The sequence below is a fragment of the Rattus rattus genome, chromosome 1 (genome assembly GCF_011064425.1).
Source record: "Rattus rattus isolate New Zealand chromosome 1, Rrattus_CSIRO_v1, whole genome shotgun sequence".
NCBI lineage: Eukaryota > Metazoa > Chordata > Mammalia > Rodentia > Muridae > Rattus > Rattus rattus.
This window is the reverse complement of record NC_046154.1, coordinates 169,418,728-169,431,297: the sequence shown is the minus strand read 5'-3', so window position 1 is coordinate 169,431,297 and position 12,570 is coordinate 169,418,728. Positions and strand designations below refer to the sequence as shown.

The following is a 12,570-nucleotide window of genomic DNA, read 5'->3' as shown; positions in this document are numbered from 1 at the left end:
AATCCAGGATAGAACTGACACAACGTCATGCTCTGTCAAAATATGCCACGCCGGGGATGTCCACCTTTCTCAAGTAGACCAAAACATATTTTTTTAATGTTTTACTTTTTAAGGCAAATCAACATCCTCCTTTCACATTACTACAGAGCTCCAGTCTACAGCAAAGATTGTGACGAACTGCGGAGGTGAGCATGGCATGGAAGGACACAGCAATAGCACCGGAACCCATGTCAGCAGCTAAAGGCTAGGCTTTGGCTCAGCTGAAGGCCAGACGGAAGGCATCCTGACGCTAACAACTGCTCTGTACATTGTGGATGAAGGAGTAAAGGTGAGTTAACCTCTCTGCTCAGTGGCCAGGGCTTAGACACTACACACACTACTCCATCTTTTAATGAAAACAAAACACAAAAGAAGAAAGAAACCAAGCAAAACCTCTACCTCGAAAGATAATTGAACAAAGTCAGATCCTCAAAAGCATTTTTGTGCTCCAAATAAAATAAAAAATTAAAGGTTTTCCTTAAAAATCCCTGCCACCCCTTCCCTTTAAGGGCTTCAAAATCTAGAACTGAGCAGTCAAGCAAGGGGTGGTTTAATAATAATTACACTTGTAGAATTCTTTCCAGGGTCCACATGCCATTTCTCTACAGAAGGCATAACCAACTTTCTCAACTTATAAAATTGCATATGTTATATGGAAAACAGTATATGCTGATTGAATGAGTAGACAGCAGAGAGGAATGAGAAAACCACAATTCCTGCTATGGCTAACAGTTACTAGCATTTATTGAGCACTAACTTAGCACCTGATGGAATATTATGGTACTCACTGCTTTATAAGCAGTGTCACACTATAGGCTAAGGACATCTAATTAGTTCCTTGTTCATTTCATTCCGTAGGGAAGAAAAGCTCTAACACCAAACCCCCCACCCTGCCCCATAATTAGTAATCAATTTTGGCAGCATGACTTCAGGGCCTACAAAGTACTAGACCCATGTACTTCAGTGTGTGTTCTAGAAAGAAGAGAGAAGATAGTAGCTAAGCAAACAGGTATCGGCATCATTTTATATATAGCTAAGACCACTGAAGGAAGAACAGATTTGATGGAAGTGACTAGAGCAAGCCTGGTGTGGTGCTACACACCTGTAATCACAGCATGTAGGGAGCTGAGGTAGGACCATGAGTGTGAGGCTATCCTGGGCTATACAGCAAGGCCCTGTTCTCCTTCACATGTTATCAAAGTGAATGGACGTCGGCACCAGGTTTGAGCACTAGCATCATTGGATGGGTGGCTGTTATTTGTCTCCTTTATGTCTGAATTTCCTTCACTAAATTCATCAAAAGGTCAAGATAAGTTGATATAACTAGAAAGCCCAAAACACTGTCTGACAGAACACTAAGTATTCCCTTTTTATTATTATCAGAACAGTTTTATTCAGTTTTGATTCTTTCTTACCACGATTCGTATCATATTGAGATTGAGGATCGTCTGAAGATTATGTGAAGACATTGCGTCCAAGCCAAAACCTAAATGATGCTCAATCGAATAAACATTAAAAGACAGAGGTTGCAGGTGGAAGGAAGTAGAGGGCCAAATGCCTGAGCCAGATGCCCAGGAAAGAGCACCTGGGTGAATCTGCTAAAGGTTAAATTCAAGAGTGAATTGGGAACTGGATGACTGTTGGCTCCATTGGCCATGACAAGGATCGGAATGCTCTGGAACACTTTAAACGCAGCAATGGTGTACTCTGATTTACATTTTATAAATACCACTCTGGCTACGGTGAAAGGTCGGATTATGACTTCTATGGTGTATCTACTATGAATTAGATAGAATAGGGAAAGCTGTTCAGGTCCTTGTCTCATTGGGAGGTCCCTCAGCCTTACCAGTTAGCTATGAGCGCATTCTTCTCCAAGGGACGGAAACACCGTGAATCTGATGGAGTAGAACCAGAAAGCTTTCCCTAGTGGGTGGTACAACTTCTCCCTTCTACACCCCTTTCCAAGTTCGCCTGGGTTTAGGCAGGTGATAGCTGCCTTATTGATAACATCCAACTCAGTCCTACCAGATATCTTTAATGAGGGATCTTTAGTCTCAAAGCAGCTATAAACAATAGGGTCCATGTGTTGATTAGCTGATAAAACTGTGGGAGAGCAGTGAGTGAAGGAAAAAAGCATTTCTAAATCTCTGGCTATTTTATGCCCATAATAATATTAAATTGTTAAACTGATCTTAACATTGGAAAGACCACCAATGTACTAAAACCAATATTATACCCATGCCATGAGGAAAGTATGAGTACCCTAGACTACTGCTCACATAATGTGAAGCAGAAGTAAAATTTGTATGAAGATTTCTCTTAAACACCACAGCTCATAAAGACTTTGTTAAAGCTCAAAAGTATACCTGCAGAAAGTGAATTGTTTTACCTGTGTGTTCAGCTCCCTCATTCTTGATTTCTGTGGTTTCCACAGAAGAGGTGGGTGGGCTCACTGGAGGGCTCGAAGTAAAGCTGGTACAGCCTGTAGATGTGCTGATTTCAAAGTATTCTTGGTTATGATTCATTCGCTGGAAATCCAGAGACGACACAATAGATGTTCGTTGTTTTGGCTAAAAAATATACAAGCATGACAAAAGTATTAGTACAATTCTACTTGCCTTTAACCCTACCCCATTGTCTAAGCAACTTGAGGATAGAAAGATTTACTTCATTCACACGCTCATGCAACAGTATACTGTCCAAAGCAGTGAGGGCAGGAACTCAATCATGGCAGGAACCTGGAGACAGGAGCTGATACAGAGGTTATGGAGGGGTGCTGCTTACTGGCTTGCTTTATCAACATGGCTTGCTCAGCCTGCTTTCTTATAGAACCCAGGACTACCAGTCCAGGGGTAGCCCTACCCACAATGGACTGGATTGTCCCACATCAATCACTAATTAAGAAAAGGCCCCGTAGGATTGCTTACAGCCCAATCTTATGGAATCATTTTCTCAAATGAGGCTCTCTCCCTCTCTAGGACTCTAGTTTATGTCAAGTTGACCTAAAGCTAGCCAGTACAGTACAGACACTAATCAGTCAGTTGATGATAATGAAAAGTTATCATTAAAAATGTTATGGCACAGTTGATGTAATACTTCAGGCTATTTGGTTTTCACAGAAGATCACAAAATCAAGCACATAGCAGTTCTCTCTTAATAATCAATTTTAAAAGTTGCAACTTTAAGTCACCTTTCATTCAGTTAACATTTATTAAACATCTGCCATTTGCTAGACCCTGAGGATACAGAATCTAATAACAAAAGGTCCCTCCAATGTTGAAGCATAATTAAGGCAGTTTCATGTTTTGATTCTTTATATAGTCCAAGGAATTGGTGGCATTAGATATTATCCCCAAGTACCATATGTTGGAATTAGATCATGAGAATTAGGTAAAGTTATATGGAATGAGATCATGAGAATTAGGTAAAGTTATATGGAACATTTTCTAGGATCTAAGCATCTACTTGGCATTTGTACTGAACTTTGATTTTCTTTTTTAAGGATTTTAATTAATCCCCAAATAGCAAGAAAAGTCAATTTAAACATAAAAGTTAAAATCATGGAGCTATTGCAGATATAATCTATATACCCGGTCAGTCACGGATTACTCCCTATAGGAGACTTCTGGATTTTTTTTTCTAAAACAGTATTAATCATTTTCCCATTCTTTCTGCCTATTAAAGCTTAGAACACTGTACTGTAGAAAAACTTCAATCCTTTGGCCCTCAGATCTATGTACATTTTCCTAAAACCAACCTATGCTCTACTTTTTAAATATTCTTACTTATATAAGTGAAACATATAGGAAACTAAATGTAAGTCTCATTCAATAAGGTTTATTATAATTCACTTTCTTCATAGTACAATAACATTTGGTTTACTGGTCTTTTCATTGCTCTGAAATGTTTGGCAAATCAATCAAAAGTGACTAAATGATCACTTCAGAGATCATTTTCTTATAGAAGTCCAACACTGTGTCCCTTGTACATCACTGTGTTTTACTTTTAAAGTAGATATCTAAAAATATGTAGAGGCCATAAAATGCTGTATTCTTTCATCATTTTATTTTTTAAAAAGCTTGAGAGGCAGAGTATTGTTATACAGGAGCATGAACATCATTTATTATTATGAAAGAACTCAGTAACAGAATTCAGATTTGCGCCCACACAAAATTCAGTTGCTTTGCAAGTATGAACGATGAGGATTTAATGTCAAGCTTGGCTTCTCATGAAATGTTTGCCCTTGGGGCTACTGAATCCCAGTTTCACATTCAGTGTACTTTCCACTACACTTCATGACAGCCATTAAAGAGGCAAAAGCTATTACAGGGGCACTAATAGAAACAGATATGTCCATCAGTCAAGATTTTGTTTTGTTTCTTTGTATTGTGTTTTCTTTCCCTTTATACACAGGCAAGACCACTTTCCTGCTAATGTTCTTTCCCGTGAGCCTTCTAAAGGTCAAGAGTACCAGTGCATATGATCTCCATCTAAATGCTTCTTAAGTCTATGTTTCTAAACTTCAATTCTAATTGCATTGAAACACAAGTTGTTATATAATTATGAAGATAAATAGGGTAATTTTGCTGCATTAATTCATCCTACAAATATCGCTGACTGTACACTTAATGGCAGAGACCGTGGCAAGAGCTGCAATAGCAATAAAAACGTGACATTATAGCTCTTCACTGGGAGGAGAAATGATGCATGGAGGAAGAGACAGTGTAGTATATAAAGGAGATGAGGGAGGGAGCACAAACGTTATGGAGGCCAGTAGGTGGCCTCTACCTTAGGGAGGGTACCAGAAAAGCTCTCCTGGAAGGAGTGGAATCTTGGGGAAGCAGAGGTAGCAGATACACACACACACACACACACACACACACACACACACACACACACAGAGAGAGAGAGAGAGAGAGACGCACACACATACACACACACAGACATGCACACACATACACACATACAGACAAACAGACACACACAGACACATGCACACACGCGCAGTCACACACACTTATACACACAAACACACATATACACATGCATGCAACACACATGCACATATTTACATATTTACACAATAAGTACACATAAGGAGAAATAAACTTGCATGGTTTACTATACAGTATAATGCAAAGTATGTGAAAGATGTGTTGAGTTCAGGAAGTGAAATTTTGGAAACTACAGATACCAATACATAAAGGACTCATATTGTCACACAAAAGATTTTGCTCATTATTTAAAATATTTTAAGGAACTATACTGACAAGAACGAGTGCTTTTTACTTATGATATTATTTTAGTAAACTTTTTTTTTTAGCATTTAAAGAATGAATTGGTCTGAGTCAAAGCATAGGAAGGGAAACTAGTCAGGGAGCTATACAATTCCAACCACAACATCAAAGGGTCCTGTAGGAAAAGCAGTAGTGATTGGGTTGGGGAATAGTGTGGTTTTGGAAGTCTGTAATGTAGTTAACTCTTTGGGACTTGGCATCTGATAGGCTGTGGCAGTTGATTTTGAGTAAGAAGCCTATAGTGACAGATCTCTCAGTTGGGTGAATATCAACAGAGAAGTTGTTTTGTGGGAAACACAAATGTTTAAAGATCTACACCAGAAGTACATGAAATATATACTTGTATGCTTAAGTTAGTGTAGACTATTCAATACATGTTCTTACTGATAAAAATCTATATGCTACATATTGTTTTTCACTTGAGCTAGGAACTATCATCTCACTCTGAAATATAGCTTCAGAGGAAGAATACTGAGGATAGAAGACAGAGTAAGAGAACCTTCAAAGGAAAGCCACTGAGCAGAGACTATCTGACGTTGGTCTTACCTACTTCCACCAAACTGACTATGGACTATGCAATTAGCTGACACACATTTTGAAGAGGTAGCCATTGTCCAAAGTTTCCTAAGCAAAGAAGTTAATGGGGAAAAAAAGTATTTATTAGTAATGTTCTGAGACTGAGGTCATCACACTATGGCATCATGACCTATAGTCCAAACTGGCCTTTCTTCTTGCTTTGGGAACACCACTTAATTGTCTATTCATTTGCTCTTTGTTCATGGCTGATGTTTTGTTATTTTGGGAGCACTGAATATATGTCATACCATTACTAATAATTAAATTCTTGCTGCCTGACCCTTCGGAGAAAACATTCGGCAAGCCACCTTCATATAAGTCATTTCAGACATGCTTTGCTTTTAGTGTGCAATACAACCACGGCCACATCATACCTCTTAGCTTACGTGGGTTGGGTCTTATGGACTATGCTGATCCTAATAGTTCCTACCTAACCATGAGCTTTCTGTATCCTTAGTGTCCAGATAATATATTTGTAACTTGAACGTAGGTCACGCAACTCACACTGGGCTTTATGAAAAGCTCAAAGTCTCTCTCTCACACTAGACTTTGGAGATCCCAGGAAATTGTGAGATATGCATCCCCACCTTGATAATCACAGAATGCCTATGGCTGAGAGAGAAAAAAAAATGATTCACTCAAGATCATACTTCTACAGCTACATGAATAAATGATAGAGACTGTAGTGATAATGAAACTGGCAGCCGAGAACATTGAATACATTTTACTATGGGTCCATGCTAATTTCTTAACTTTGTAACTGGAATTCTGTTGAGTTTCTCAGTACAAGAAGGGGTGTTTTCAAGTTTAATAAAATTACTAATGGAACCTTCCAAGTATCTCTGTGTCAACTGAGCTATGCTCTCTGTGGTACCCCTGCTGTATGACATTTTTCTTCCTAGTGGTCTAGCACCCATAGCTCCTGCTTCCCAAATATGCATTTACATATAAAACTCAAGAAATTACAGCTTAGGGACCAAATTCAGGCTACCGATTTTTGTAAAGCTTAGGAGCTAAAAATGTTTTTCAGCTGTTTAATAGTTGGAAAAAAGATAAAACCACAGAATTTTTTACTGACACGTGTGAACTGTCACAGAGCACAAACAGCTTTACTGAACCTGGTCAGGTCCGTTCATTAGTGTATCGCCCACGGCTGTTTGCTGTTATAATAGCAGAGTCCATAGTTGCCACAGAAACCGTAGGACCACCAAAGATACAGTGCCTTCCTTTATTTTACTTCCTGGTCTTTTACAGAGAAAGTTTGTGCCCCCTGCAAAAGAGTTATTAAAAGTATATCTCTGAGCAGCTGAAATAGAAGACACTGGAAGACTCTCAAGGCGCAGGACTCACAGTGTAGCACTGTGGACTCAGCACAACATGAACGAGTCCAGTCCTCGTTCCTAAAGGATGTGAACATTACCCCCATCACCACAAAGACATTTTTGTATGGAAGCTCACTACATGGTGCTGTGTATCTCTAACTGCATGTCTTGGTCCCTCAGGCATGGGACCTCTCACAGCATAGGGATTGGCCCCTTCCTGACACACAGGGGATACAGTTATTATGTAGGTAGAGCATTTGGCTTGGTGCTGGGCAGCAGCTGAAAATCTTATTCTATTTAAGGATGTGACAGGAGGTTTAAGTTTTATACCTTAAGTAACCTCTATTACTCCACAGACAACACAGCAAAACAAATTCAGACATAAAAACATTAGATCAAAAAGTATTAAATCCAAGCACAGGGCATGTCCAGCAGTAGTGCCCAGTGTGGTTCATTTGGTGTGTAGCAATGAAGCCAGACCCATCTCAGCCAAGAACTGTGCACATGAACCAATGTGTGAACTGACTGTTACCACGGTGAGGGTGATGCGTATCTGTCACACTGGTTTTGGATTGTCTTCACCAGTCAGGACCTGTTATAGGAATACTGTGGTACACAGAGATGCAAGTGGAAAATATTCTAATGCAGCATTAGGAAATGCATACCGTTATGGCAGACCACATGAACGCCATCGCGTATGACAACAATGTGAAGGAATTCCTGACTGGGTGATGCACTATTTCCTTCCAGGCTGTCCCTATGTGTCAAGGCTCTGTTCCTCTATTATTTTTCAAAGTATTTAAATGAATAGGCTATTATGTAAGATCATCCTCTTACTTAAATTTATGTTGATTTTAAACAACTTGAAATCGCCTAATTTAATTATAAGGGGTTTAAGATACCCTCTGAACCACATGTCAGGCAGATCTAGTGGGGGACACACTGGTGTCACCACAGAGACAAAATGGCTCTAGCAAAAGTCAATGGTTCTATTAAAGAAGTCAGCCAGGAACACCAAGGTTCAGAGTGAGTTCTCATGAGTTCTTGGGAAAGACTGTAGAATAGCAGGAAATTAGTTGTGATACTAATTTTTATTAGCTATTTTATTAGCTATTAATATATCATTTAATGTATATTAAATAAATAAACGGAACTACATGGAAATGACACCTACCTACTGGCCCACTCTCTCAGTACAATAAAGTGTTTTATAAGTACTTTTTAGGAAAAGGTCAAATGGTAAAAAGTAAGTAGACAGCATATTTTATTTTGAGGGCCTTAATCAACCTGGGGCCTTCTGAGTATATAGTACATGCTAAGTAGGATTTAATCACAAATATGTTCTCCAAATGATGACAGCCTGTTGTGCCAGCATCCTGGTCTCTGCACCAATGCAAAGTGTTAGTTTGTCTTATAATACATTTCTGAATGTAGAGTGGGTTCATGCGTTTGTTTCCTTGATGAAATACTTACTCATTCCTGTGCTAACTGGGCATTCCCTTATGCAGCCGTGGCTTTAGCTCTCACGTGGCTCTGATGGATCTCACTGAGATTTTTGTGTTTTACATTCTGGAAGCGTTGAACAGTTTCCTTTACTGTACTTCTATCAGCTTGTTCAACAAATGAACAGTAACCATAAGCTATGTGCCAAGCCCTGTTCTAAGCTCTGGAGATAAAATTATAGGACTTGAAAGAAAAGAAACATTTTTTAAGGCATTTTTAAGTACAAAATTTGTTTTGTCTTTAACTTTAGAGTGTCCCCAAGGTATTTTTGAAATAACCCATTACTGCAAATGCTGTCAAAGTTATTCTTTTAAAAAAAGGAATCCTTACACACTGTGGGAAAGTATGCAGCCACCATGGAAACCAGTATGGAGGGTCCTTCTAGATGCATACTAAAACAAACAAACGAAATGATTAAGCTGCATACCTTTGTTTCTTCAGACACAAGTAGCCAATAGCCAAATTATAGATTGAGCTCAGATGCTCATCCGTAAATGTACATATGGAAAAAATATAGTATGCATAATGGTATTTTCTTCACCCTTAAAGAAGAAAGTATGTTGTGTCCAGTAAAACGGATGGTGTAGGTTGATGTCTTTATGCAGGAAGGCAGGTACAAGATAGAACGAGGCCTGTCATTGGACGAGAAGAAAGGGAGGTGGGAACAGAGGTTTTAGAAGGAGAGGGAGAAGCGAAGAGGAGGAGCTGAGAAAACATGGCGGCAGATGTTGACTCTGAGCATAGATACAGGTTGTTATGAGTATTTTTAAGGGATGGGTGTGTACAGGATTTTGTGCTGTCTAGGTTGGCAAATTATATCTTATCAATTGGATCAGAGGTTATTGTGTGGTGTGTTCTTTCATGTGGCGATTTAAATGAGTCCGCAGTAAGAGAGCTGTGAGAGAGGTGGTCTCTGTTTGAATCTGGCGTTGGCAGTGACCTGCCTTGGGAACTAGATAGGTAGAGAGATTGCTGCCAGTCTCAGACAGTAGCCATTGGCAGTGTGAGATGGGATAGAGTTTAGCACGTGGGACGCTTTGCTGACTGAGATGAAACTATCCTGCAGATGCTATGTGGCCCTACACTGCCGGCACTAGCGCTGGATAAAAGAAACTTTTTTTTAACCACAACAGATGTCATGAAGATGATCATGTCAGAGATGGAATTCCAACTCAGAAAGACAGAAGTCACCCATTTTCTTTCATATGTAGAATCTAGACATCTGTCATTCCTGAGTAGCCATTTTTGGTGACCAGGACATGGCCCCATTTTTCCCGCTTGCTCCAATTCACGCCTTAGGAGGATCATAGACTCCTGTAGCCCCCAGGCAGCCACTGTTACCTTCTAGACAAACCGTGGAGCCCAATACTCCTAGGAAAAGGTGCTGATACTCTTCAGTTGCCTCAAGCTCTTCTCATTGGCATTGGCAACCATGCCCTGTGGCTCAGGATTTCCTTCAGGGCTCTAAGAACATCAAACTCATGACTCTAGTGATGTGTTCCCTTCATCCCCTTCCGTTGGACTTTGGATTTCTCCCTTTGGTTTTTGTCTCAATCTAACAGTTTTAATTTTTTGAGAAATCCCATAGTAACATGGCCATTTTCAGCACTTCTGTAGATTTATTCTTAGTTTCATATAATTTACCACTTTAATTCCATGTAAGGAGGAAGAAACGGAAATAACTTTGATCCATTCACCTTAGATTTTCCAGTGAACTCTCTCTCTCTCTCTTCCTCCCCTTACCTCTCTGCCTTTGTCTCCACTAGGAATCAAGCACAGGCTTCAATCATGCCCATCAAGTGCTTTTCCATGAACTATGTTTCCAGTCTAGTCCTGAATGTTCTGAGAACAGCAGAAAAAAGGGATTTGAAGTCCAACAATGTTTTTGTTACAGATGCTGAAAATTAAAAACATTATCTATGTTCTTTCTTTTCAATAAAATAAAAAAATTCCTATAGGATTCAGTGTGTGTGTGTGTATGTGTGTGTGTGTGTGTGTGTGTGTGTGCGCGTGTGTGTGTGTTATATTAATAGGATTAAAACTTGTTTTAATGGTGCAGAATTTTTAACCATGCTTCTCCTCTACTGATCCTGTTCATACACACACACACACACACACACACACACACACACCATCAAGACGCACGCACGACACGACACACACCATGATTTCTACACAGGGGTTGAAAATAAATGTAAGTAAATGTCATGTATTTATGAGTAGATGCTGTTGTAGACACTTGAAATTTGTTACATTTTAAAGATTATCTGATTGGTATTGCAAGTAGATATCACTCAAGCATGGTAGAAAAATCTTTATTCCTCAAACTCCACAGGCAGAAGCAGGGGAATCTCTGTAAGTTTCCAGACAGCCAGAGCTACAAACAAGTAGTAAGATATGTGTAAAGCGGAAAGGGAAAATGGGGAGGGGCACATAGCTCTTATTGTTCCCCCTTTGTGGACTTCAGATGCAGGTGTGGTATGCCCTTAGAGTCAGTAAGTGGGTGGGCCAAAGTTAAAACAGGTATAGAATTAAAAATGAGTAGTTCTCCCATCCTGACCCTGGATCATAATTATTATATAGATAAAATAAAAAAGAAGTAAAAATAAAATTACGACTACAGTTAGAAGCGTAGTATCTCCTGAGCTTCACTTTTGCATGAATGAGAGATTTTTCTCTCCCTTATAGGGAAGACGGAAAACATTGGTATCGCTTTAAAGGCTATGTTGAAAGATAACAGAAGCAGATAGAAAATGGAGAGAGAGAGAGTCCTACTAGTAAAAATTGTATTCCTTTTAGAACTTGTTAATGTGCTCATATTAATAGATATGTTCTAAAGGAATAGAATTGTTAGAATGAACACTGTGTCGTGGGTGTTAAAAGGGGAATATACTGGTGTGGCTTACAGCCTATGGGCTGGGTAGTCCAACAATGGCTGTCGCCTGATGGAAAAGCCAAGTATCCAATAGTTGCTCAGCAGAGAGGCCTGAGTGTCTGTAGGGTGGCCCCTGGGCTACTGCTCATTTTCAGTCTCTGTTGGAGTCCAGCCACAGCAACAGTGTAATTGAACTTGCCAACAAGAGTGAGGACGAGCAGACACAAGTGACAGTTTCCTTTTTCTATGTCTTTTGATGTGGGCTGCCACTAGAAAGTGTGGCCTAGATTTAGGGTGTGTCTACTTACCTCAAATAATCTAAGAAAATCCCTCATTCCCCACCGCCCTTGCCAGCTGTGGTAGGCAGGAAGGCTGGCCCTGGGGTCATGAGGGCCCTGCTCCCTCATTAGCTACAGCACTTGAGAGAGCAGGCCCTGCATCTTGCTTGGGCAACACAAAGCTGACCCTGGTGGCAGGGGTACAGGTGATCATGGGGGGAGCTGGTTCCATTACTTGTCTATTAAGCGGTGTCACAGGTGGGGGAAAGATGCTCCCCCATGCCTGCTGCTGGTCTCAGAATCATGAGAGTAGGGGAGCTGTCCCTGCCCTTCACCTGCTGCATCACTCAGGAGAGAAGGCCCTGCACCTTGCTTGGGCAGCACAATAGAGCTGGCCCTGCTGGTGTGGGCACAAGAGACTCAGCCCTTATCTAGGGTGTGAGAGTAGGAGAGGAGAGCTAGCTAGCTCTGCCCCTTGTCAGTGGATGCATTGGGTGTGCTAGCCTGAGCATTTCTGGAGAGCTCCCTCTGGTGTTGTGAGTGCAGGAGAGCTGGTATGCTGACCAGCTCAACTACCACGCAGGCCCAGGTCCAGGGCTCTGAGCTGACCCACCCCAACACCTACCCCATCTCTGCACAGCTGGAGCATATGAAGGGGTTGATCCTATAGACCCAAAGCT

The 12,570-nt window shown here is 40.5% G+C and overlaps 1 protein-coding gene across 16 annotated transcripts in view; it reads right to left on the bottom strand.

The window, feature by feature from the left end:
- Nucleotides 1–12,570, bottom strand: part of Anks1b (ankyrin repeat and sterile alpha motif domain containing 1B) — a 1,103,087-nt gene that overhangs the window by 623,672 nt on the left and 466,845 nt on the right. For all 16 annotated transcript variants that reach the window (XM_032911305.1, XM_032911312.1, XM_032911325.1 and 13 more), the window contains one exon: nt 2,429–2,609. In XM_032911305.1, coding sequence (XP_032767196.1) covers nt 2,429–2,609 — 181 coding nt within the window. The remainder of the gene's footprint in view (nt 1–2,428; nt 2,610–12,570) is intronic.